This window comes from Orycteropus afer, unplaced genomic scaffold, assembly GCF_000298275.1.
Source record: "Orycteropus afer afer isolate SDZICR_OR568_19922 unplaced genomic scaffold, OryAfe1.0 scaffold00713, whole genome shotgun sequence".
Classification (NCBI taxonomy): domain Eukaryota; kingdom Metazoa; phylum Chordata; class Mammalia; order Tubulidentata; family Orycteropodidae; genus Orycteropus; species Orycteropus afer.
The window spans coordinates 650,150-675,945 of NW_006922300.1; the positions used below are offsets into that span (position 1 = coordinate 650,150).

Here is a 25,796-nt window from a genome sequence, read left to right on the forward strand (position 1 = left end):
TGTCTCCCTGGGGCTTGTCATATGTGCAAAAGAACCCCAAACTCACTGGTGTTGAGTCGGATCTGACTCAGCAACCCCTCCTTGGGCTTCCGAGGTGGTATCTCTACAGAAATAGATTGCCGAACCTTCCTTCCGGGGAGTGGCTGGTGGGTTTGAACTGCCAACCTTCTGGCGAGCAGTCAAATGCCTCAGGCACTGCACCACCAGAGCTCCCTGTCATCCATGCAGGCAGCAGTTTTCCTGAGGGCCACTCCTCGGCCCTTCTCTTAGGCTGCCTGGCAATTCCAGGAGGCCCTTGGCATGCCCATGGCTTTCCTCTTTGGCGAGTTGGTCGCAGAGGCAGAGACCGGGTCCCACAGCTTCTCATGCTCCTCCTCATGCCCACCCCCCGGCGGGATCGCCTGGAGGGTTTGCAGATCCCAGCTCTGTCACCGCCACAGGGCACAGCCACCGAGTCCCCACAGTGGGGTGGAGGTGGGGACAGGCCAAGGTGTGGGCACTGCCAGGAGCCGAGGGCGCCGAGGGCAGCCCTGGTTGCGGGCTGCCGAGCAACGTTCCTGTGTGGAGGGGCTTGGGGCCCAGGAGGCCCCCGCCTTGGCCTCTGCAGGAAGTGAAGCCGGCCGCAGCTTCTCACGGCCGGCCGTGTCTCTGCCACAGGTGAACGGGAAGGAGCTCTCCAAGCTATCTCAGGAGCAAACCCTGGAGGCGCTGCGCTCCTCCAAGGAGCCCCTGGTGATCCAGGTACTGAGACGTAGCCCCCGCCTCCGGGGGGACAGCTCCTGCCACGACCTGCAGCTGGTGGACAGTGGCACTCAGACTGACATCACCTTCGAGCATATCACGGCGCTCGGCAGGCTGCGCCCGCCCACTCCGCCCATGGTCATCCTGGAGCCGTATGTCCTCTCCGAGCTGTGAGTCACCCTCAGGAGGGCCCCGGGCCCTGCCTCAAGAGGGCGTGACCCCAGGGCAGCTGGCCCCACGCCACCCGGGCTGTTGAAGCCACACGAGCCTTGTCATGGCCGCCCCTCAGTGGCCTGACGCCCTCCCTCGGGGACAGGCCAGGCTCCAAAAGCTCTGGTCCCCAGCCTCAGGCGGCCACCAGCCAGTGACAGGGCTGAGGGGGGGCTGATGCCCAGGGCCAAGGGTAGAGCATCCTGGGACCTGGCCGCCGGGGACGCCAGGCTGAGGTCACCAGCATCTCCTCCTCCATCCTCTCCTCTGCCGCCCCATCGTCTTCTGTGCCACCAGCGTCACCCTTTGACTATTCTGCCATCCTTGTCTGTCCCATCCCTCCTCCTGCTCTGAACTTCCTCCCTCTCTTTGGCCTCTTTCTTTGGCGCACTCAGAAGAGGGCCTTTCGCCCGGGCGGGGGGCTCCTGACTGTGAGCACTGACTCACCCCACCTTCGGGACCGGCTGCTGGGCGGCGGGCCAGGGCCCTCAGCAGGGAGGTAGGCCGCGGGGTGGCGGGCGGCCAGCAGCCCCTCCTGGCCTCAGGCCAGACATAGCCTCGGTGGTCTAGCGAGTCAACACTCGGCTGTTACGGAAGTCCTCTGGGCCTGGCAAACTCCTGGGGGCTGTGCATGGGGGAGGGTGGGGGCAGGCGCGACTGCAGGGGTCTGGGCTGGGGACGGGTGGAGAACCTGCACGCCTAGTGTCTCAGTGTGGACGCTGACCGTGCCTAGTGAAGATGCATTCCTGGTCTCTGCATGGGTGGCAGTGGCTCAGAAGGAGGGGCCCATGAGGCAGCAGCTGGGCATCCGCACCCCGAGGGTGCACCCGGCAGGGAACCCAGTGCCTGGGAGCTGAGGCTCGGGTGAGTGAGGGTCCCCGGTCAGCCTGACCCCAGCTTCTCCTGGGCAGCCCCCCCATCAGCCACGAGTACTATGACCCAGTGGAGTTCATGGAGGGCAGCCAGCAGGAGGCCGACCGTATGGACGAGTTGGAGTACGAGGTGAGCGGGGCGGCCGGGCCGGAGTCAGCCTCTAGGACGGCCCGTGCAGCCCTGCACACCATGGGGCCGGCGCCTGCCGTTGCGGCTCGGCACTGGGGCCCGCCAGCCTTTCTGAGTGCTTGCAGTTGGCAGGCGCGTCGTGGGCTGTTTGTGGGCAGGCCCTGTGCTCGGTCTGTGTTGGTGAGTCCGTGGGCCACGCATGTCTCTGTCTTCTGTGTGTGTGTCTTGGGCATTGCCTGGTAGGGGAGACCTTTGAACACACGTGCACCCTTTGGGACGGTAAGATGAACCCTCAAAGCTGGGGGCTGGAGACTCAGAAGATGTGGGGGGGAGGGGGAGGGGGAGGGGAGGGACTGCTGGGGCGACCGCCTCCCCTGCTCGCAGGCTCTCCACCTGTGCTTCCTCCCATCCACCGCAGGAGGTGGAGCTATACAAGACCAGCCACCGGGACAAGCTGGGCCTCATGGTCTGCTACCGCACGGATGATGAGGATGACCTGGGCATCTACGTTGGAGAGGTAGGGGCAGGAGGGCTTCCACTCGTGGGCCAGTGACACGGGCATGGTGGGGACACGTCTCCACCCACCTTTCTCCCGAAGCCTCCACACACTGCCGGCCTGGGGATCCGCTGCCAGAGAAAGGACCTGGTGAGCAGCTGGGGTGGACGGTGGCCTGGGAGGTCAGACCAGGAACCACTTCAGACACCAGCCGAGCAAGTCCTGGCCTCTCCTCTCCCCCAGCTGCCTTGGGCAGCTGTCCGGTGGCCCCTTCCCACTCTCACAGCACCCTAATCAAGTTAAACCTCCCACTGCCCCACACAGCCCCCAAAGCTACGTTCTCCAGCCTCCCGAAGTCCCCCAGCCCCTGGCTTCCAGAGGCATGCCAGCTGTGTGCATGGAGGCGGTAGGGGGGCTGCAAGCTTCTGGTCAGCAAGCTGAGTGGTCTGCACCCTTGTCTCCCAAGTTGAGGAGAGGCAACTTGCCAGGAGCCCACCGCCTTCCACCCCTGCTCCTTGGAGCTCGGAGGGCTGTGGGACCCCAGGCTAGGTCACCCCGGAGCAGGGGCTGGCAGCATCCCATGGCGCATGTGCCCCGCAGGTCAATCCCAACAGCATTGCAGCCAAAGACGGCAGGATCCGGGAGGGTGACCGCATCGTCCAGGTGAGGGAGCTGGGGCCCGTCTCATCCCCATCCTGCTCGTGCTCCCAGGTGCCCAGGGCAGGAGGTCCCGTGCCACCCTAGCCCCACTGCAGCTCCTCTCCATCTCCTGGGCCTCTCGGCCCTATCTCCCAGCACCCTCAGCACACACGGGCTCTCGCCTGGTCTGGGCCCTTTCTTCTCTGGCACCGTCCACCTATCTATACCCAACCCATAGCTCAAGACCCTGGCCAAGACTGGAGTGCTGGGGAGTGTGGTGTGCTGTGACCAGGGCCTGCCCCAGAGGTGGCCCTGGTGTCCTTGCTGACTATCCCTGGGCCTGCTGCAGATTAACGGTGTGGACGTCCAGAACCGGGAGGAGGCGGTGGCCATCCTGAGCCAGGAGGAGAGCACCAACATCTCCCTGCTGCTGGCCCGGCCTGAGAGTGAGGTGCATGGCCCCTTGCCGACAGAGTGTGGGTGTGCGGCCGGTGGGCCAGCGGGTGTTGGGGGAGCCTGCTTCCCTTCCCGCCTCTGGTGGCCACATGGGCCGAGCTCTCCCACTCTGGGGTTGCCTGCATGGCTAGGGGGCATCCGAGGAGACCCTGGCAGTGGTGGGGACAGCACCTGCTATCTCTGCAGCTGACAAAGCGCTGGAAGGACAGTGACCGAGACGATTTCTTGGATGACTTTGGCTCTGAGAATGAGGGGGACCTTCGGGCTCAGAAGCTGAAGTCCCCCCCTGCCCAGCCGGTGAGTCTGAGGCAGGGTGGGAGGGAGAGAAGGAGGAACAGGTGGGTGGGGAGGCCTCGACTGGGCATGACCGACCCAGGATCTGAACCTCTCCTGAGCCTTTGGTGACACCCCAGTCCACGGACAGCTGGCTCAGGAGGTGGCAAACGTGGCTGTCTTTCTGCCCCAGCTGGGAAATGAAGAGGAGAAGGGGGACCCCAGTGGGGGCCCAGACCTGAGCAACAGCCAAGAACTGGACAGCGGGGTGGGCCGGACTGATGAGAGCACACGCAACGAGGAGAGCTCCGAGCATGACCTCCTAGGCGACGAGCCCCCCAGCACCACCAACACCCCTGGCAGCCTGCGCAAGTTTGGCCTCCAGGGGGACTCCCTGCAGAGCCGGGACTTCCACTTCAGCATGGACTCCCTGTTGGCTGAGGGGGCCGGGCTGGGCGCCGGCGACGTCCCGGGCCTTACCGACGAGGAGTGTGAGCGCTACCGGGAGCTGCTGGAGATCAGGGGCCACCTGGAGAATGGCAACCAGCTGGGCCTGCTCTTCCCGCGCGCCTCGGGCAGCACCAGTGCTCTGGACGTCAACCGCAACGAGAGTCTGGGCCACGAGATGGCCATGCTGGAGGAGGAGCTGCGGCACCTGGAGTTCAAGTGCCGGAACATCCTGCGGGCCCAGAAGATGCAGCAGCTGCGCGAGCGGTGCATGAAGGCCTGGCTGCTGGAGGAGGAGGGCCTCTACGCGCTCGGGGCCGGTGAGCCCCAGAAGCACGAGCTGTCTGACATCTCTGAGCTGCCGGAGAAGTCGGATAAGGATAGCACCAGCGCCTACAACACGGGGGAGAGCTGTCGCAGCACCCCCTTGCTCACGGAGCCACTCCCCGAGAGCCCCCTGCGGCGAGCCACCACCACTGCCAGCAACTCCAACCTGAACTGGACCACGGCCGGCATGCCCGGCACTACCACACCCAAGGCAGCCCCTGCACAGGGGAGCCCCGCCAAGTTCCGCTCCCTGTCCCGGCATGCTGAGACAGGCCGCAGACAGCACTCAGAGGAGCGTGTCCGCCGCAGCCCCAAGAGTGCGGTGACGCTGGAGCGGGTGGGCCCGGAGGGCAGCCCCTACCTCTCCCGGCGCCACCGTGTCCAGGGTCCGGAGGGCGAGCACTTCCACAGCCGCGGGCCGCTGGCCTCTGCACGGGGCCTGGAAGAGTTGGCCCATGGGCCCCTGAGCTTGGCGGGTGGCCCGCGGGTGACCGCCGCAGCCCCAGGTGCTGAAGCCCCTCGCATGGAGTGGAAGGTGAAGGTGCGCAGTGACGGGACCCGGTACGTGGCCAAGCGGCCCGTGCGTGACCGGCTTTTGAAGGCCAGGGCACTGAAGATCCGGGAGGAGCGCAGCGGCATGACGACCGACGACGACGCGGTGAGTGAGATGAAGATGGGCCGGTACTGGAGCAAGGAGGAGCGCAAGCAGCACCTGATCCGCGCCCGCGAGCAGCGGAAGCGGCGCGAGTTCATGATGCAGAGCCGCCTGGAGTGGCTGCGCGAGCAGCAGAGCGGCGACAGCAAGGCCGAGCTCAACATCATCGCCCTGAGCCACCGCAAGACCATGAAGAAGCGGAACAAGAAAATCCTGGACAACTGGATCACCATCCAGGAGATGCTGGCGCACGGCACCTGCTCCGCCGACGGCAAGAGGGTCTACAACCCGCTGCTGTCCGTCACCACCGTGTGAGCGGCCGGGAGCCCCGCGGCGCTGCTGGGGCCCACCCCTCCCCCTCCCCCGGCATCTAGCGTGTCTGTGTGCAGGCTGCGCTTGTGCGCCGGCCTGTGCGCGCGCGCGCGCGCGCGCGCGCGCGCGCGCGTGTGTGTGCGCGCGCACGCGCGTGAAGGGCTTTGTTAACAAAGTAGCCCCACAGGAGCAGGAGACTTTCCACCGCCTCCTTCCGCCTGTCAAGTCAAGCCAACGCCTCGTCGCCAGCATCGGGGCTGACCGGCCATGACCCCCTTCAGCTGTCCGTGTGGGAGACCCACGGCCACGTGCACACGAGTGCACACCTGCGCACACGCAGCGCTCTCACGACGTGGGCACTTGATGCCAGGGAAGCGCAGCTAGAAAGGAAGGCGAGGAGGACCGTCAAGCACAAACGTAAACAAATGTCTCCAGCTGGCGCAAGCCACCCACCCCTAGGAGCCTTGGTGATTCGTAGACTTTCGTGCTTTTCTGCCCTTTCTGTGCTTGCCGATAGTTGTTTTTGTTTTGTGGACCTGCTCTGGGGGCTGGCCGCTCCTTTGGGCCGCCTGACCAAGTGTAACCCCCGAGTGAGGCTGGGAAGGAGTCGGGAGGGGAGGGAAGAAGGAAGGGGAGGGTGGGGTGGGGGGAAGGGTGGGGAAGGTTGGAGGATGGGAAGCAGTTTCCCTGGTGGCCTGCATTGTGTGGGGACAGGGGAGCCCTCTGCCGGTAGCTGCCGGAGATCTAAGATCGCAGACACTGAGGCGCGCATGCCCAGGAGAGCTAACTGCAGGCCCTGAGGCCATCTGGGGGCGGTGGCAGGAGGAGGGGCCAGCCAGGGAGGGGCTCTAGGAGCCAAGGCCCCTGAGCCAGTGGGAAGACCTTAGGCTGTCTGGCCGGGCCTGGCGAAGGTGGAGGGCGACATGCCCCTCATCATGGAGGTGAGAGCACGCCCTGGTTCCAGGGACAGCCCAGGCTGGGTGAGAGGTGGCCAGGCTGGTCAGGTCAACCAAAAGGAAGCAAACATGGGCCAGGCTGCCTGGGGTGGGGGTGGGGGGCGGCCAGCACCTCTCAGGCAGCCCCGAGTACTCTGGCTTGGAGATCTAAGATTGGAGGCTGACACTGGCTGCCCCAGCTCTGCCCCCCATTTACATCATGAGAATAAAGCAAGCTGCCTTCTGACTTGGTGGAATTGTGGCCTCCTGTGGTTTCTCTGGGGGCATGTGGCTGTGTCTTGTGTCTTTGGGGTGGGGACAGGAAAGGGCTGGGGTTGGACAGTGAGGTCCTTGGAAGTCAGGGGCTCTTGTGGGCAGTTCCATGGAACTCTGGGAGGCGACATGACACCAACGTGGGGGAAACCACAGGAGGGACACCGCTTGTCATGGTGGCCGAGGCCACAGGCAATGCCATGGTGGCAGATGGCTGCTGTGGTACCAGTCTGTGGCATTAGAAAAAGCAAGTGTGGCCCCAACCACCCACAATGACTGGCCCAAGGCGGCTGAGTCGGTTGAGAGGTGGGAGACGACACGGGGTGCCTAGAGGCAGGAAGGCCGGCATCTCCGAGGACCGGGACTGGCCTCCAGGGCCTTCATCTCCTCGCCTTTCTTGCTCACACTGGGCCCTCACTCCAGGAGCTGGGGTTGAAGTTGCTGTAAGGCCAGAAGCCGCTTTTCCCACTTAGGGACCCTGCAGTGCCTAACGTGGCACCAGATGAACACATTCCGTCTCCGAGACTTTTGGAAGAGCAGCCGCACGCGCATGACCCCACGACCCCGTGTGGCTCAGCAAACCAGGAGCCCTGCTGAATATGTGTGTGGGGGCAAGGGCCCCCAGGGCTGCAGCTGCCCGGTGGGTGGCAGCCCCTGAATGAAGCAGTGTTACCCAGAAGGGGTTGTGTCCCGGGGAGAATGGCTCTGGAAGCCGATTCGGGGCAATCGTGCTGCCAGGTTTTCTCTGGAAATTGGAAGTCACAAGGTCTAGGCAGAAGGCCCACCGTGCACTTGCAGGAGGGGCTGTGTCCCTTATGTAGGCCCGGGAGCACCCATGGGCCTTCAGGGGAGACAAAGATGACAGGGAAAAGGGGGCTGGGGCTTCCTGCCACGCCCCTCCACAGCACCCCCCACTGGTCGGTGGTGGGAGCAGCCTCTGCACCTCAGGTCCGGAGGATGAGGCCCTGCTGCAGGAACTGGCAGAAGCCTCCTGGGGGCCGAGGCAAGCTTCCTGGGGTCTCCCTCGGGAGGTGCTCCACTCTCTGGCACTGACAGAACGTGGCCCCCGGCGGGTCAGGAATCAGGAGTCCTTTGGCCGGGGAGAGCATGTTAACGGGCCTGTACTGGCGCCGGCTCAGCAAGCTGGCTGGGAGGGTGGCGCCAGGTGGCCTTGGAACAGTCACCGAGTCTGGGTCCTACTGCCCTCTGGCAGGGGGGCAGAGCCAGGACCAAAAAGAGCAGCTGACTGGCAGACAGCCGTCACTGTGCCTGCTGCTCCATGCTGGCCTCGGCTGCCTGCCAGCCTCTTACCCACATCCTGCACCGACAAGCACTAGGGCGCAGCGCCACCCACCTCCTTAGCAACCACCTGAGGGGCTGACCTGGCCCTTGGGATGCTCAGCCCAGCTTGTTGTACCCTCCCAGTAGAGGGCTCACCCAGCCCTTTTCCTGGAGTTGTCATCCTGCCCACGGACAGGGGGTAGAGTGGGGCCTTCTCCTGAGACCGGGGTAAAGATAAGCAAAGGGGGAGGCCCCCTGGCTGGCCCATCCTTCTCAAGTAGACTGTTCACTCACCCGTCACTTGCAGGAACAGCCTAGAGGCTCCTGGGGACCAGCAGATTTACCAGCTTATCTGAGCGACCCCACGCCACCCTAGAACAGGCAGTTCGCGGCTTGAGGGACTTGGCCAGGACACGCACCCACCTCTTTGGATGCCAGTCCTCTCACAGCCCCACCAGCTGATGGTGGTGCCCAGCACGTGCCAGGCCTAGAAATGGAGCAGGGGGAGCTGTTGGTTTTTGTGGCCATGTCCACCAGAGGCGCCGGGTGCTCAGGCAGCGGGACAAAGCCGTTTAAGGGTATCCCAAATGCGTGTTCAAGTCCTGTCCCTCTCAACGCGACCTTATGGGGAAAGGGGCATTCTTTGGTCACATTAATGTGGGGTGGGTCTGAAACTCGAGCCCTTCTGAGGGCTGTCATAAAAAAGGATGAAAACGCACACAGACACACAGACGGAAGGAACCCTACACCAGCCTTAGCAGGCCATGATTCCTGACCAGGGCTCCTCCCCTGCAACCTGTCTCCAAAACTGGGCCAATCATCCCAGCCCTTGAAAGCTGCTCGCTGGTGACATGTGCACTGTGGCAGCCCTAACACCTGAGACAAAGGCCCGACTAGAAGTGGCTGACAGGGTCCCGGGGGCACAGGGTCTGCGCTGTTCTCCCCTGTCTTCTGAACCTTCCTGGGGTAAAGCCAACCCTGCAAACTGAAATACTCAGGAGGCAGCACAGAACTGGCTGCAGCCCAGGGTTTGGGACTGAGTAGACATGGGCCCAAATCTGGCTACGGTTTCCAGGGGGCTGTCACCTCTGACCCAGAGGCACTGAGACATAAGCAAGGACAGCACGTCACACCGTGGGGCTTATATGTCCAGGGCTCCCAACAGGAGGCCACTCTGAAGCCCAGGCTGCAGCGCTCGTGTGCATGATCTTACTGCTCCCTGCAGGCTGCTCCCAGGGCCGGGGACAGCATAGCACACCTCCCACCTGCTCCCCAGCCACAACCCCGGACCCCCGAACGGCGAGAGAACAAAGCAGAACACGGCAGTGGCCCCTTGCTCAGAAGGTCTTGTGCCTGAGGGAAGATATCCACCATGGCCCACGCTCCACACCACAAAGCAACGCTGAGACGCGAGGGCTCAGGCAGGAATGCCCCCCGCGGTGAAGGGGGGAAGCAAATAAGCCCCGCTCAGGCTGCGGCTCCCAGCTCGCCCCGTGTGTGGCAAGGCACCAGGACACAAGCAAGGAGCCCCGCATGCTGACCGCCTGTGCTGACGGGTGGACGTTTGTCGACAGCAGCAGGGGAGACTGGAGCCCCCGCACTCTGCCTTTGGGCCTCAGGCCTGGATGTGGCTCTTTGCACTGAAGGCCAGGTAGTAGATCACCAGGCCAACCACTGCGGCCAGCACCTCGGTGGAGACCCAGGGCCCGTTCCAGGCGCCCTGCAAGAGAGGAACACGGACATGGGCTTGGCAGGCAAGCCACACAGGCCGCCCCCAGGAGGATGCAGGTTGCTGTCTCCCCACTGCCCTGCCCTCAGCCCACTCACCCGGTGGTCCACGCTGACTATGAACAGGGGCGAGATGATCGAAATGTCCTCGTTATTCCTCTGAGCCTGCAAGGGAGGAGCTGGGGTCAGGAGTACTGAAGGAACTGTGAGGCAGGGTGAGGTGGCTGTCAGTAAAGCAGCTCCCACCCGGGCACCCCACCCTTGCATAAGCCAGCCCCTGAGCCCAGATCTCAGGTATATGCACCTTCCTCAGGAGACTGTAGGATTCCTCGTCGAAAAACCTGACCTCGTAGGTGCCCGCGTGGGCGCTCTTGTGGTCTAGGCTCCAGGACACCTGGTGGGGGTTGGGCAGGGCAGTCAGAGCGGACATATGCTTGGGGCTGTCCTGTGTGCTCTGACACAGGGACACTGGGAGCAGTCCCCAAGGTCCTGGGCCCCCACCACGCTCAGCTGGGCCACTCCTGGGCTTCAAGCCCTGCCCTCAAGCCATGCGGCCTCCTCTTACCTGGTAGCGCCCAACATCCTGGCCCCGGGTGACAGGAAATTGTTTTCCACTGACGTCGGCATAAAGAGCCATGTTCTGTGTGAGAGGATGAAGGAAGGTCACCTATGGCTTCTCTGGGAAACAAAGCACACAGGGCTGCTCACAGCAGTGCCCAAGGGGGTACACCATGTGAACACTACCGTTATTGCTGTCTCTCTGGGTGAGTCTCGTCCGTGGGAGGGCAAGGCCCAGACCTTCCCCATGGCCTGGTTTAACCTAACCCACGGCAAACCTGGAGGCAGGAAACCAAAGGGGGATTGTACCCCCAAAGGCCCAACTTCCTTTTCTGGGCTTTTGGGAACACAGGTTAAGGTCAGAGGCTGAGGACAGAGCTCCTAGACCCTGAACGTCCATAATACCCACCACAGACCCCTATCTTGGCCACCAGCAGCCAGAAAATGGACAAAGGGAGTTTGGGGACCGGCCCAACCTGCTCCTTCCCACAATACCCCCTCGAGAGAACAGGAGTTGGCATCAACCTAGCACCACTCCAGCAGTGCCATCATACGAGGTGGCTTAGGGAGAACCAATCCCACGTTTCTCCTGCACCCTCTCCGACTTGGATGCCTTAATCTTCCCCTGTCCGTGTGAGTCCACCTCCACCAACTGCCAGTGAGGGGCTGCCAGCCAATGGCACGGGGTGAGGTGGGGGCAGACCTGGGCTTTGCGCACAGTGCCCGCCACCACAGCCCCCCTGCCTCACCTGGACCCTGTTCTTGCAGGTCAGGGAGATCTCCACGATGAAGACCGTCTCGGTGGCAATGACCGCATCCGAGGTGGTGTAGTAGGAGGGAGTGATCTGGGGCTCCATGCAGGCCTCTGCTGCAGGGGTGGCACAGAGACCATGTTCCTGGACAAGGCCAGGTTTGCCTGTCCTGGCCTGGTCTCCAGGAGCCCAGCAGCTGAGGACACACAGGGGCCCTCTGACCCTGCCAGCTGGGGTCTGGAGACAATCCAAGTGGTGGCAAGGGGACACACCCGTAAAGGGGGCTGGGGAGGCCTCTGTCCAGGTGGGGCCTCAATGTAACTGTGAAGGAAGAGCAAGCATGTGTCTGGGGGGACATGCTTGGACCTACAGACAGGATGGCCAAGCAATGGTTTGAGGCTGCAGCCTGCCCTGGCACGGAACACACCACAAGCCCGGGGGCCAGGTCAGCGTCTCATCCAAAGCCAGCACCTCCCTCACGTTTCCAGGAACCCTAAGCGTCAGCACAGGCACCCAGCACAGGAGGTACTGACAACACACTGGGGACATGCAGGAGAGGACAGAGCCCTCAGCCGCAGCTGACATTACAGGCGGGTGAGAGACCGTGCCCCAGCATTCCTGAGGGAAAGCGGAAGCAGCTCTGGGCGCAGAAGTGCCACTGCCCCTTAGGCCACACTGCCCCAGGAGAGAGGGTGTCACCAGAGTCATGGGGTGCAAAGCAACGCTTCCACGAGTGCAAAACTTCCCAGCCACCTGTGTGCAAACAAGCAGTCCTAGCAGTGCAGCTTTCTGCTGAGCTCAGTGAACAGCAAGAAAAAGCCATTTGGGAACGGTGGGGGCCTTCGTGCCCTGTTCCAGCCATGGCCTCTTTCCTGTGGGCCTTGTGGGGCCCTGAAGTCTGTGAACCTGGGAGGGCCAGTGGGTAGGGCAGATGGCACTTGGGGGCTCCGTGGACTCCATCCCTCCAATACTGCTACAGCCTTGGTTCAACCGGCCACGGCAGCCTGCTGAGCCACGCCAGGCCCGCCAGCGCCTCAGGAGAAAGTGCGTGGGGTCTGGCCAGGCACGGCCATCACCTCTTGGGCTCCCATCTTGCCCACGGCCTGTCCTTGCCTGCCTGCACCCTGTCAGACCGCTGCTCCTGCTCCTTCCCTAGACTTTGCCCATGGCCCTCGGTTCGGCGCCCTTTACGTCCCCCAGGGCGCTCTCGCTGGGAGGCCTGGCTCATCCCCCGGGCCAAGAGCTGGGTAGAAGGAGCGGGACATGTGTTGCATTCTCCCCAAGAGGAGCAGGTGACACACATGGCTGCTGGGTTAACATGGGGATGACGCCGGAGGCAAGGCAAGCCCGCGCCGCTGCGCCCGCCCCCTGCTCCCCCCACGGACAACCTGCCGGGGAGGGCGCGCCCGCACGGGCGCCGGCCACGCCGCTACCTGAGCAGCAGGAGAGGCCGGACAGTAGGAAGAGTGCCAGGGCCCCGAGAGGTGCCACCGCCGCCATCGCCTCTTCTCTGCCGAGGGGAAGAGAGAGCGGGCGGCCGGAGCACGAGGGCAGACGAGGAAGCGCGACGCGTCAGCGACCGCGGGAACCAATCGAGCGCCGGCGGGCTGGGTCAGCCCACGTGACGTCGCTGGCGGCACTGACGTGTCCTCCTCCCCCGGCCCGGGCCCAGCGGACCGCCCCCAACATGGCGTCGGCGGCAGCGGCGCCCCCCGCGCCGGAAAGGGGCGTGGGAACCGACCGGGCCGCGCGTGCGTACTGCCGGGCCTGCGGCTGCCCAGGGACTTCTCGCCCCTGCAGGACTCTCGCGAGAGCAGTGTTTTCGCGCAGGGTACGTGCGGCTACTGTCACTTTCCGTCATGGCGCTGAAGGTGACGACTGCAGCCTGTGGCGCTGCGAAGGCAGTCTTTAGACCGGTCATTCTCTGCCGTCCTTGGGAGGTGAGAAGGGGGAGCAGCCCGCTGGGATAGCCGTAATGGTCTCAGTGGGACCTGGCACCTCAGCGGGGCCGGCGAGGGTGGGAGCCGCCCCCGGTACGGCCTGGAGCCTGATTGGCTGCGGGCCCTGTGAGAGGCGGGGAGAAGGCCGCGCGCAGCAGTGGATTGGTCGCCTCCGTCGTCAGTGAGGGACTTGGCCCAAGTTGGCGCTTCTGCCCTTTCTACAGGGGGTCTCCATTCTAGGGCGGGGGCCCGCGGCGGGCTGGCGTCGGCTCCCCAGTGCCCTTGCAGGAGCCCTCCAAGGGCAGTCACGTATCCCGGCCTGTCTTGCACCTGCCGCCCGGCATCGCGACCCCGGACCCCGTTCCCCCTCGGTTCTGCCTCTCGTGGACCGCTCTGCCACCTGTCCCAGTGGAGGTGGCGAATAGGACTTTGCCAGCCTCCTTTCTGTTGCCAGCCCCAGATGCCCCTGCCGGCGCCCGGAATGGGAGGGAGCTGGGGTGTGTGAGGCACGGCGGGGGCAGGCCGCAGCGGGGCTTTGCTCGCCACCTACCCAGAAAAACCAAAGTCACTGCCATCAAGTCGATTTCGACTCAGTAGCGAGTTCCATTGGGTATCCCAGGTTTTAAATCTTTACGGAAGTAGATTGCCTCATTTTCCTCCCTCGGAGCAGCTGATGGATTTGAACCACCGACCTTTTGTTTAGCAGTCCAATGCCTTACCCGCTACCAGAGTCTAGGTTTTCTCCAGGTGCGCTTCGGAGGGAATCCTTGGGCCTCAGTGGGTTGGAAACCCCGCAGTGCTGAAGCAGCCGCGGGCCAGCGTTGTCCTTGGGGCCAGGACCTCCAATGAGGCTCCCCCATTGACCCTCTGCGTGGCCTTTGGCCAGTCCCCTCTTCTCTCTGGGTTCCCATTTCTCCTCTGACCAGTGAGGGGAGGGGACTTCGTGTTCTCAAAGGATCCTGCCAGCTCGGACCTTCCAGAACTCTGACTACTCCCATCCCCATGGGCATCTGTGCCCACCACGTTTCCTCCTGCTGCCCCTATAACCACCTAAACTGGACTCATGGCTCCTTAAAGTGCTGCTGCCTCCGCTTTACTCACAGGGGGACTTCTCGAGGGCCCAGTGGCTCTGGCACTCTGCCTGAGCCCCCAGTGGGTGTGCTTGGGTGCAAATTGGGGGACAGTGAACACTCAGCAGCGAGGCAGTGCCCCACCTGAAGGCTGATGGCCCCGGGCTGGGAATCCTTAGAGGTAAATCCCAGTCAGATCTTTGCCCACGGTCGGAGCTTGTAGGGGACATTCAGCCACCAGTTGCCCTTGACCCGACAGCGCCTGAAGAGAGGCCTTAGTAGCATGTGAAGGGTGGGGACCCTTGGGTGGAGTCCACGCCCCATCAGACCTCTTTGTTTCTGTGGCACAGTCAGAGGGCAGGAGTTGACAGTCCCCTCCTTGCTTGGTAGCTTCCCACATGGCCTGAGTTAGGGTCGAGCCATGTAGCTCCTACAGGAAGACGTGGGCTTCTCCAGAAAGCACACATAGGGAGGCCTAAACCCACCCCGTTCTGGGCCCTAGGTCCAAGCTGGAAGGCACACCTAGCCTGGAAACCAGGTGAGGAGGAGGTGCAGGCCGCTGGTGGTGACCTGACCCGGGGTGTGGGGTCAGGCCTGGCACAGGACCCACAGGAACGGGCTCATTAGATCAGGCTGGCATGGGCCCCCATCACCGGGCCTGCAGAGGACCAAAGCTGGCAGGGGACTGTGAGCCTTTCATCGCTCGGCCCTTCCAGTGGCCCTGTCACGTCACCACCAGCCTCCGTCTAGGGGTCTCAGCTGAGCTATGTGCTGCTGGCTGGCTCGTGGTGTGAGTGTTGGATTTGAACCCAATCTCCCTACTTATGCTTTTGGACTTCGTTTTCTGATTTGCCCGTTCATTCAGGAAATATTCTCTGTGTTCTGGGTCTTGGGGGAACAGTGGGGGACCGGATGGACATGGCCTCTGCTCTCAGGGGCTTCAGGGTTCTGAGGGAGCAAGGCAGTGACAACCAAGGGTGCTGGAAGAGGGCCTTGGGGTCTGGAGGAAGGAGCAAGAGCTCAGCAGCCTTAGAGCATGAGGCAGGGCTCCCTGGAGGAGGCCCTGTGCAAACCCCTGACCATCAGGAGACATGAGACATTGACAGGCACTGGATGGAAACATTGACAGGCACTGGATGGAAATGCTGGTGGCACAGTGGTGAAGGCTCTCAGCTGCTAACCAAAACGTTGGCAGTTTGAACCCACCAGCCAATCGGTGGGAGAAAAATGAGGCAGTTACTTCCGTGAAGATGGACAGCCTTGGAGACCCTCTGAGGCAACTCTACTCTGCCCTCTAGGGGCCCTGTGAGTCAGAATGGATTCCACAGCAGTGGTTTTGGTTTGGTTTTGTAAGGAAACACGCTTCCAAGTGCTTCTCAGCTCCCGCCTGGCCAGGAGGGAAGAGGGTCTCAGATCCAGGTGTCTGTAGGGTCAGCAGAGATCCCCTGGGGTCTTGCCCTAATGGTCACCCCTGCCTGGCCCCAGCCGAAGCACAGCAGTGGTGCCTTATAAAGGTTGGGGCCCAGCTGCAAGTTGTGCTTCTTGGGAAAGTGGCCGTGGGGCCCATACCATTAGCTGAAAAAGAATTAGAAGCAAAAAGAGAAAGAGGAGCCAAGAACGCTTCCCAAACTCCCGCTGGAAGATTGTAGCGAGGCATAATGGTGCCAGGGCTGTCCCCGGTGCACAGACATGCTGGTCCTTGCACGGTCCAGGCTCAGGGCTGCCGCCTGGGGCACATCCTGGTTGTTGTCCGGAGACTGGAGCAGGGATGGGGTTGAGGGGAACGTCTGTCTGGGCCATGTTCTCGGGCAAGTGTGACTCTTGGGCTGACAAGCAACACTGGGATTTGGATTGTCTTTGCCAGGTTCTAGGCACCCACGAGGTCCCCTGGAGGAGCATCTCCTCAGTAAGTAACGAGGGTGCGTGTGTGCGTGCATGCGCACACGTACGCTTTTCTGTCCCTTCTCCCCTGGGTCCTTCTGTCTGAAGTGTGGTGTCTGGGGCCATGTTCACCTTGCCCTTTACTTGAATTGTGCTAGACAGGACCCCCAAGGTAGAGACCCCAATTCCCCAGCCAGCCATCCCCAAGCACAGCCTAGTTTGCTAACCTTGGCTTATCTGTGTCTTCTTTCTTCTTTCTTCCTGCCCCTCCAGCAGCAAACCATTGTGAGTATCCTTCTCTATGTCTCTCCGCTGGGCTCAGGAGCCTTCAGGCAGGGGTGGGACTGGCTCTGCTGCCATCCCTCTGATGGAAGGGGCGGGCCAGGGAAGAAATGGACCCTGGACTGAGGCCTTGTGATTGGCTGGCCATGGGGGCCTGTGCTGGTGGGAAGAAGGGAGCTGGCTTGAGCCCCTGGGAGCCAAGCCAGGGAGCCTTCAGGGGTCCCCGTGGGCCTGCCTTTACCCTTCCCCTCCCTGCAGCCCCCGTCGGCAAAGTATGGTGGACGGCACACGGTGACAATGATCCCTGGGGATGGCATCGGGCCAGAGCTCATGCTGCACGTCAAGTCTGTATTCAGGTCTGCAGCCCACTGTCCCCCTCGTGGACCCAGCTGGGGAGGGCCCTGAGAACTCTGGGCAGGAGGGCGGGCAGACCCTGAGCCTGGGGCCCGGGCCCGGGGACATGGTGTGGACTGGGCACCTCCTTTCACTTGCCCCGGGGAGGTCCGGTCTCCTCTCAGCCGGCACGAGGGCCTTCCAGACATGGGCTGGGACGGGCAGCCTGCTCACCGACCAACAACCCTGACTTTGGCTGCAGGCATGCATGTGTGCCAGTGGACTTTGAGGAGGTGCACGTGAGCTCCACTGCCGATGAGGAAGACATCCGCAATGCCATCATGGCCATCCGGCGGAACCGTGTGGCCCTGAAGGGTGAGCTCGGGCTATGAGGGCTGCCACGGACACTCCTTTCCACTCGGCTGATAGCTGTCCCTCAGGCCTGTGTCTTAGATTTCTGGGCTTCTCTGGCTAGGGAAGACCTTTGTGCTTGGAGGCTGGCCAGAAGCTTCCAGGGGTCTCTCCACACTCCGGTTCTGAGACCTTGATGCCCCCAGACTCCCTCCTGCCCCCTGCATCCCTCCTGAGGATGCCCTCTCTGCTAGGGGTCCACTTTGACCCTCAGAGCATTGTCAAAAACAAGGTGTCACAGACACAGCAGCTGCACGAAGGGCTCCAAGCCATTTGGGAGACAGTGGGGTGATGGCTGACAGTGAATAGGAGAGGCTCTGAACTTAGAGAGGGGAGGGTGCCAGTGGCAGGCCTGCTGGCCAGCTTTCCAAGCATCGTTTATTCACTCACTACTTACGGAGTACCTGTCTGGGCCCTTGGCACACATCAGTGAACCCAGTGGGCACGCCCCCACCCACCAGCCACAGGTGGCTTGCCTTTGGAGTTGCTCCCTGGACTGTGGCAGCACAGACCTTGGGGACCCCCTGGCCAGCCTGCTTCTCTTGTTCTGGTTCTGCAGGCAACATTGAAACAAACCACAATCTGCCACCATCCCACAAATCCCGAAACAACATCCTTCGGTGAGGCCAAGTGCACGGGGAGGGTGGCCTGGTTGGGGGAGCGGCTCTCAGTCAGGCTCAGCTGTGACTGTCTTCCCCCAGCACCAGCCTGGACCTCTATGCCAATGTCATCCACTGCAAGAGCCTGCCTGGGGTGGTGACCCGGCACAAGGACATCGACATCCTTATTGTCCGGGAGAACACCGAGGGCGAGTACAGCAGCCTGGAGCATGAGGTCCAGGGGGCCACGGGTGGCCCTTTGGGGTCAGGGTTGAGGGAAGATCTTCTGGCTCAAGAAAGGGGGTGGTGTTCTAAAAGGCAGCAAGGCTGTGCCCAAGGGAAGAGCCAGGGGTACTCAGAGACAGGGCGGCCGCCGTTCTGTCTGCTGGCTCCTCTGGGGCAGGATCAGCCAGGGACAGGTGGCTTCTTCTGCCCCCACCCCCAGAGCGTGGCTGGAGTGGTGGAGAGCCTGAAGATCATCACCAAGGCCAAGTCCCTGCGCATCGCTGAGTATGCCTTCAAGCTGGCCCATGAGAGCGGGCGCCAAAAAGTCACAGCCGTGCACAAGGCCAACATCATGTATGCCCGCCCCCCCCCAGCCGCCCTGCCTTCAGGAACCCGTCACCCACCATGGGGCCATGCCCAGGGCTGTCCTGTGGCCCTCGGTGCTCAACACACCCTATCCTCTGCCAGAGCCTCACCAAGTCCAAACTGGACGGAAGTGGGACAGGCTGTGCCCATGAGCAGCCCAGGGGCAGGTTAGAGGGGAGCTGTGTCCATGGCCCTCTCCACGGATGGGTGATGGGCAAGCCGATGTCCTGTATCTTCCCCCAGGAAACTGGGCGATGGACTCTTCCTACAGTGCTGCCGGGAGGTTGCTGCTGGCTACCCCCAGATCACCTTTGAGAGTATGATTGTGGACAACACTACCATGCAGGTAGTTGGCGTGGCTGTCCGCCCCCTGGCCGTGGCTTCCAGTGCTCGGTGCCCTGGGCTGGGCCGTGTTGCCGAGTCGCCCCCTCAGCACCCTCCTTGCCCCACAGCTGGTGTCCCGGCCCCAGCAGTTTGACGTCATGGTGATGCCGAACCTCTACGGCAACATCGTCAACAACGTGTGTGCAGGGCTGGTCGGGGGCCCAGGCCTTGTGGCTGGGGCCAACTATGGCCATGTTTATGCAGTGTTTGAGACGGTGAGCGGCTGGGGGGTGTGAGGTGGTGCACCCCGTCTCCTCTGGTGGGGTGGGTTGCCGGCACCATGAGCCGCCGGACGTGCTGCTTTATAAGCACTGTCACAGACGCGGTCTGCGCAGCCTTCGGTTCACCCACCGGAAGGGCCCGATTCAGTGCTTTTTAGCACGTTCACAGAGCTGGCAGCTGTCGCTCAGTCAATCTGGGAACATTTCGTCATGAGAACCCCCACACCCTTCAGCCTTCGCTTCCCAGTCCCCATCCTCCCCAGCCCTGTGGGTGTGGTCTCTAGATCGCTGTGCCCCGGGCATTTCATGAACATGGAATCATGCAATAGCTAGCCTTTCGTGCGTGACTTCCATGCTCGGCATCACGTTTTCAAGGCTCTTGTGCTTCGGAGTGTGGATCAGGACTCCGTTTTCCTTTGGGGTTGAGTGATAGTGCATCCCGTGGAGGGGCTGCTCTTGTTTATCCGTTTGTCAGTTTCTTACAAGGTTTTCTCATTATTGTTCGATGTAAAATCAGAGTGACGTGAAACGAGGTGTTTGAGCATCAGGTGCACCATTGTGCGCATCAGCGACATCCTGAACTATTTATTTGTTGTTGTTGTTGTTGTTATGTGCCGTCGAGTCGGCCCCGACTCATAGCGACTCCTCCTTGGGTTTCCAAGGCAGTATCACTACGGAAGTAGGATTGCCCAACCTTCCTTCCGAGGAGTGGCTGGTGGGAACTATTTATTTAAAGTGGCTCAAATGGCACGTTTTATGTTCTACGTCTTTCGCCACAAGAAAAGCATTTAAACGTTTGCGGTTCTGAAGTGCACAGTGCACCGCCATCAAGCTGTGCAGCCATCACCTCTGTCTCGTTCCAGAGGTTTCCATCACCCCAAGTGAAATCAGTGGTCACTCCCTAGTGCCTCTCGCCCTGCCCCTGCCAACTACTCACCTCTGTGTCTGCGTTTGCCTGTCAGGGCCTGGGCTGATCTGGGAGCTTAGAAACGGAATCACAAGCTTTGTGCTTGCCCCTTCTCTGTCCTGCCTCTTCCAGGCGACCAGGAACACTGGCAAGAGCATCGCCAATAAAAACATTGCCAACCCCACGGCAACACTGCTGGCAAGTTGCATGATGCTCGATCACCTCAAGTAAGTGGATCCTTGGTGCCTAACGGCTGCTCTGGCCAACACCCAAGGCCCTGAGGACCCAAGGCTTGCCTCTCCCCTCTCTTAGGCTCCACTCCTACGCCACCTCCATCCGCAAGGCCGTCTTGGCGTCCATGGACAATGAGAACGTGAGGCTCTCTCCCCTTCCCCGCCCTAGCCCGTGCTGAGCCCTTGTGACTCACTGCTCTTGCCACCCCCACAGGCAGGGCGGTAGCAGCAGGGTCGGGCTTCTGAGCTTTGGTCGGTCCCACAGCCCTACTGGTGGCAATTTCAGCCCCTGCCAGCCCTAGAGACGGTGGGCACCCCCTGCAGGGTGGGGCTCGGGTGCTGGTGGGATGGCGCCAGGTGCCCAAGTGGGCCTCCTTCTGCAGATGCACACCCCAGACATCGGGGGCCAGGGCACCACGTCTGAGGCCATCCAGGACATCATCTGGCACATCCGCGTCGTCAATGGCCAGGCCGTGGAGGCCTAGCCACCCAGCCTGGGTGCCTGCTCCTCTGCCCCCTGGCAGCCCCAGCAGATCAGCAGCCCAACTGCGTAATAAAGCGGCCTCTGCCCCCAACCTTGGCTTTGGTGCTTCTCTCCTCCAGGGGTGAGCCACTCACCCCATTCACAATGCCGGGCTTGCAGTTCCAACTTTATTAAGAAAAGACCCGTGCTGCTTCCCATCAGAGGACCGTGCTGTGAGGACCGGGGACAGAGCAGACCCTGCGCACAGGGCAGTGACGGGCTCACCACCAGCGGGGGTGGGGAGGCTGCTCCCGTGGGCGGCAGGGACACCCTGCTTGCCTCAAGGCACTGGAGCTGGGGTGAGCCGGAGGCCCGAGGGCCGGTGCGCAGTGGGGCTAGGGGTTGAGCCAGGGGTGCTGCAGGCAGTCGGCGGCGCTGGCCCGCTTCTCTGGGATGTACTCCATCATGGGCAACAGGAAGGCACTGAACTGTGTCGCCTGCTCTAAGGGCCACTCGTACTTCTCCATGAGCACCTCGTAGAGGCCCCAGTGCTTCAGGTTGTGGATATGCCGCAGCTGTCCTGGGGGAGGCGCCGTATCATTCTCTGCCCGGGCCGGGCCCTGGCCCCCGGCCCTGCGTCCCCGGCCCCACCTCTGCGGTTGAAGAACTCTCGCGAGTAGCGGCCCGACAGGGCGAACACCGGGGGGATGTCTCCCAGGAGCTCCACGATGTGGGCGATGTGGTCTGTGGCACAGAGGGGGACGGTGGGCAGCCGCCAGGGGGCCCTGAGGGCAGCCCCAGGCCTGCCTCACCTACCTTCGTCCCGACTGTAGTCTTCCCCAGAGTGGGGCTCAAACAGGTAGTCGCCGGTGGCCAGCTCAAAGGCCTGAAACGGAGAAGGTGAGGCCGCCACAGGCCCCCACCCCACGAGCCCCCCCTGCCCTGCCCCCCCTCTACCATGCAGGCTGTGCTCCAGATGTCGGCCGGGGGCCCGTACTCGGCGCCGATCAGCACCTCCACAGCTCGGTACTGCCGCGTCTGGATGTCCTCGGTGAAGTGCTTGTGCTGCAGGCAAGGAGAGCCCTGGGAGAAGCCTGCCCAGCCTAGCCGTGGCTTCCCCGGAGCCCAGAGAGGCCAGCTGGGGCTTGGCTGAGCCATGGGTCCCCGCGTGTCCGAGGGACTGAGCCGGTGACCCAAGTCTCAGGGTGGTGGTGGCCACTTGGCACTGCACTGGTGGAGTAGATTGGCGAAGGAGCCCGCAACTAAACAGATGAACGGTGTACGCTACAGGCCCCAAGTCAGGGCCACGGCTCCCCTCCCGTCAGGGCACCTGGAGAACACCGGCCCCTCCCAGCCAAGGCGCCTTGCCCTGCTGGGCTCCCGGCCCTCATACCACCCAGCAGGCGTTGCCCAGATCTGCGATCTTGATCTTGATCTCATCCGCATTTTGGGGCTCCAGGGGGTTCACCAGGAGGCTTGAGGCACCGAAAGGCACTGGGAACGGGAGAGCCCAGAGTGAGCAGCCCACCCCAGCCCGCGGCCAGCCCGCATCCCTGGCCCACTTACCGCTAGGAGAGAGGAGGCCCCCGGTCTCCCGCTGATTGGAAGACCCCGAGAGGATGGAGCAGGAGGTGGCAGAGAGAAGCGAGCCTGAGAAGCCGGACGTCTGCGAGCTGGGACTGAGGCTGCGTCCTCCTCCCAGGGCCGGCGATGAGGAGGCTGGCGAAGGGCCTGCCCCGGCCCCCCCAGGGTGGCAGCCAGAAGAAGAGGTAGAGCCGCTGCCCCCTTCCAGTCTCGAGCTGGCGTCTGGGCACATGGGAGGGAGCCGGTTGGGGCGCCGACTTGCCCCACGGCCCATGCCCCACCACCCGCCGCCTGGTGGTGCCCTCACCCTCGGCCTGGGCCGCGGCCTCCATGGCCTCCAGCCTCTGCAGGTCCCGCAGCCGCTCCTCCAGCAGCCGCTTCTGCTGCTTCTGCTTGCGCCGCAGCTTCTTCCTCTTGTTCTTGGACAGCTTTCCCGGCTGCAGCAGAGTGGCACTCGCGGGAAGGCCCTGGGGCTCGCCCCGGCCCGCCAAGACCTGTGCCCCGGGCCTGCACGTGCTCGTGAGGGAGCAGGTCTCCGGGCCCTGGGGCCTCATAGTCCAGCCCACTGTCGCCCACCTGCCTGCCTCACACTGTCTGTCGTCACTGCCTTCTGTCCCCAGCAGTTAGGTGCCACACTGCATACTCCCTGTCTCCTCCTCGCAGCCCCTTCCTTGTTCCTGCTCCTGCTCCCAAACCCGGTCCCTCACCTGCCACCCGGAGGAGGGGACGTTCGTCCACCCTGGGGCAGCGGCTCAGCCAGCACCCAGGGCTGTGCTGTTGGTTGGTGAGGCCCTGAGGCCTGCCACTGAGGCAGCTTGGGGCATGGGGCACCTCCCTACGTGTGTGTCACGTTCATCCAGGCCACCCAGCCTTTCAGATGTGCTACTGTGGACATGGGGATGGGGAGGAAGCAAGCCTTGAAGACGGGGAGATGCAGCCCAGGACGAGGGCACCCCAACTTACCAGGACCTCTTGGGGGGCAGTGCTGACTGGAGGCCAAGAGACCGGCGGACAGATGGGGAGGGAAAGAAACATACTCAGGAGGGCTGAGGCCGCCCAGCCCCGCCCAGCCTGCCAAGCTGCCAAGCTCGTGGTACCTGTGGAGCGAGAGGGGGGCGGGCCCCCCGACTGCTGCCACTCTGTGGCTTCGGCAGCCAGGCGCCGGATGTAGGCATCCCCCACGCACAGCAGAATATTCTCGGGCTTGATGTCCGTGTGAATGATCTTGCACTTGGTGTGGAGGTAGTCTAGGCCGCTCAGCACCTGGTGAGAGCCAGCCCTGAGCTTCCCCAGCTGGCCACGCTGGGCCTGGGCCCGGTGGGCATCGCTCACCTGCCTCACGATGCTTTTAACGCAGGGCACAGGCAGGCCCTGGTAGTTGGACTTGATGATCCACTTGAGCAGCTGGTGGCCCAGGACCTCGAGCACCATACACACATCTGGCCGTTTGAGTGAAGGGCGGCGGCGGCGAGCAAGGGCAGGGCGGCAGGGTGAGCAGGCAGGCCCGTTTGCCCCAGGCAGTCCCGGTGGCCCCCATCACCCAGCACGATTATTTATAGTGTTCCCTGTCACTTGCAGAAGCGTGCCAGTTTGGACGGTACAGATTCTGTGGCCATCCTAGAGAAAGCGAGCGCTGGAGGAACAGCCCCCAAGGCAACCCCCCTCCCACCCCAGTTCCGTAGACGAGCACCCCTGGGGGGATGTGCCCATCACACAGGTCAGCAGAGGGCCGGGAAGCTGGGAAGGAACGAGCTGGCCCCTTCACAGCCACAAAGGATACGGACACCATTAACCCCCGAGATCCTGAAATCGTCAAGAAGCTGAACAATGGTCTCTCTTTTGGGGTCACTGGGGTCACTGTCCCGCACCTGGAGCAGATGCCACAGGGTCACAGTGGCGCCAGCCCCCCTGTGACACCTCTGCCGCTGTCCACAGAAGTGGGCCACACCAACCCCTCCGCCCCCTGCCTCCAGAGTGTCCCGCCTGCCCACCCGCCCGCCTGGCCAACAGCTGCAGGAGGCGGGGCCTCACGCATTTGAGGAGCTTGATCTCATCCACAGCTGTCTCTGTGTAATGCCCGGCGCTCTTCACCACTTTCAGGGCCACGAACCGCTTGCGCCTGCAACAAGACCCGTGCCGGCTGTGGCCCTGGCCAGCTCAGCGGGGGGCAGCCGGGTGGCCCTGAGTGAGGCTGGCACGCAGGGGGCAGGGAGGCCCATGGGCCACTCACTGGATGTCCCAGCAGAGCCAAACGGTGGAGAAGTGGCCCCAGCCCAGCTTGCGCACCACGTGGTACCGCCCATTGAACAAGTCACCGATCTTGACTGGGTAGTAGCCGCCTGGTGAGGGAACCCAGAGATCACGGTGGGCCTGCTCCACCTCCCCAGCCTCCAGGGAGCCCCCTGCTGGCCCTCTGACCCCTCGGGCCCAGTCCGGGCCTCCCCGTCTGGGCGCACCCGCTTGCTCCCAGAGGCGGTCCCAGCCCGGCAGAGGCTGCCTTGGGGCCAGCCCAGGCCTCACCCTTGCAGTAGTCCTTGGGGTCTTCCTGCTCCTCGTCGTCAGAGCCCAGAAGCCCCTGCAGCATTCTTGGCACTGGCCCGGTCAGGGCCAACTCGGAACCCGAGGATTCAGGCCCACAGGAGGCCTGTGAGCTGGGGGCGGGTGACAGTGAGCTCAGAGAAGTGCCCAGGGCCCCAAGGTGCCAGGCCGGGCCCTACCTGCTGCTGCTGCTGCCGCCGCTGTCCTCGCCGCCGCCTGCGCTGGCGCTCATCCCGCCAGGCCTGCAGCTCCGGCGCCCCGGGGCGGCTGCTCCTGTGGGGCCCAGCCTCGGCCCCTGCATTTATAGCCTCGGCTGCTGATCTCACCCGCCTTTATAAATAGCCTCCCAGCTGCTCGGCTGCAGGCAAGGTATGCAGGCGGGCGCGGGGAGGGGGCGGCGCGACACTGGCTGGAGACACTGGCGGCACCCCCTGAGCCTAGCCCCACGCAGGGACATGCCACGGCCCGGCCCAGAGACTGAGCCCCTGTGCTACCTGCTTGGGGAACGGTGGCTGGGCCCTTAGTCTCCAGTACCACCCTCGGGGCCACCAAGTGGACACGCTACGAAGACGGAGCCCCAGGCGGAGCCCCACGTGTGACCGCAGCAGCCATTAGGCCCCCATGGCTGCTGGCGCTGCGCGCTCACAGGGCAGATTCTCCGCCTGTGCTCGGCCCCTCCCACTCCCATCGGGAGCTCCTGCCCTGCGCGCTGGGCTGCTTCCCGCCTTTCCCGCCCCACATCTGCCCCATTCATCTGTGGTGCTGGTGGGGCTCCTGCCGGCCCAAGGCCAGAAGTCCCCAGTAAGCGGCCCAGATCTGAGCCCGGCCCCTCACCGTCCCGCCACCCTTTGCAGAGGCCCCCAGCGAGCCTGCCACTCCAGCCCTGCCTTCAGAGGGAGCAAGCGCAGCCCACAAGGTGGCTGAGCCCAGGCGCTGGCCCGTGACCTCTAGAGCCCTGTGGAACCTGGGACCTTGGGGAGGAACGGGGCCCCCAGATCTGTCACCACCCCTCACCTGACCATGGCGTGGTGTGGCTGGGGCACGTAGGGGACTACAGGCACCTCGGCCTTGGATGATTCAAGCTGTTTAGGCTGGGAGGGGAGGGGCAGTGGCAAGCGTGCAGGCCACTGGGGCTCAGGGTGAAGCGGAGGGGCCCTGGCTTTGACCGTGGGTGTCCCTCAGTCCCGTGCCCCTCTCTTTCCCTTGGGTGGCAGGAGCCACACCGTGGTGACAAGAGTGTCCCAGACCCGGGAAGGCAGTCCTCACGACATGGA

At 63.2% G+C, this 25,796-nt stretch overlaps 4 protein-coding genes across 4 annotated transcripts; 2 read left to right on the forward strand and 2 right to left on the reverse strand.

Moving 5' to 3' along the window:
- The first annotated feature begins 306 nt into the window (after positions 1-306).
- On the forward strand, positions 307-5,561 carry PDZD4 (PDZ domain containing 4). The gene is made up of 7 exons (XM_007957161.2): positions 307-911; positions 1,863-1,953; positions 2,372-2,470; positions 3,050-3,112; positions 3,438-3,539; positions 3,731-3,841; positions 4,011-5,561. Exons 1-7 carry the CDS (start codon positions 307-309, stop codon positions 5,559-5,561), a joined length of 2,622 nt encoding a protein of 873 aa, XP_007955352.2.
- Positions 5,562-9,662: 4,101 nt separating this feature from the next.
- Positions 9,663-12,603, reverse strand: SSR4 (signal sequence receptor subunit 4). Its single transcript, XM_007957163.2, has 6 exons — positions 12,519-12,603; positions 11,083-11,201; positions 10,341-10,415; positions 10,080-10,169; positions 9,875-9,940; positions 9,663-9,767 (listed from the first exon to the last, which is right to left on the reverse strand). Exons 1-6 carry the CDS (start codon positions 12,583-12,585, stop codon positions 9,663-9,665), a joined length of 522 nt encoding a protein of 173 aa, XP_007955354.1. The 5' UTR covers positions 12,586-12,603.
- Positions 12,604-12,944: 341 nt separating this feature from the next.
- IDH3G (isocitrate dehydrogenase (NAD(+)) 3 non-catalytic subunit gamma) lies at positions 12,945-20,422 on the forward strand. Its single transcript, XM_007957165.1, has 13 exons — positions 12,945-13,025; positions 15,960-16,001; positions 16,250-16,261; positions 16,517-16,614; positions 16,854-16,966; positions 17,562-17,622; positions 17,704-17,836; positions 18,047-18,180; positions 18,436-18,538; positions 18,645-18,791; positions 19,837-19,931; positions 20,017-20,077; positions 20,321-20,422. Exons 1-13 carry the CDS (start codon positions 12,945-12,947, stop codon positions 20,420-20,422), a joined length of 1,182 nt encoding a protein of 393 aa, XP_007955356.1.
- Positions 20,423-20,795: 373 nt separating this feature from the next.
- Positions 20,796-24,754, reverse strand: SRPK3 (SRSF protein kinase 3). The gene is made up of 15 exons (XM_007957167.2): positions 24,702-24,754; positions 24,505-24,635; positions 24,215-24,323; positions 24,016-24,103; positions 23,765-23,852; positions 23,317-23,423; positions 23,082-23,247; positions 22,948-22,973; positions 22,292-22,421; positions 21,967-22,206; positions 21,794-21,894; positions 21,358-21,465; positions 21,217-21,286; positions 21,052-21,144; positions 20,796-20,980 (listed from the first exon to the last, which is right to left on the reverse strand). Exons 1-15 carry the CDS (start codon positions 24,752-24,754, stop codon positions 20,796-20,798), a joined length of 1,695 nt encoding a protein of 564 aa, XP_007955358.2.
- Positions 24,755-25,796: the final 1,042 nt, after the last annotated feature.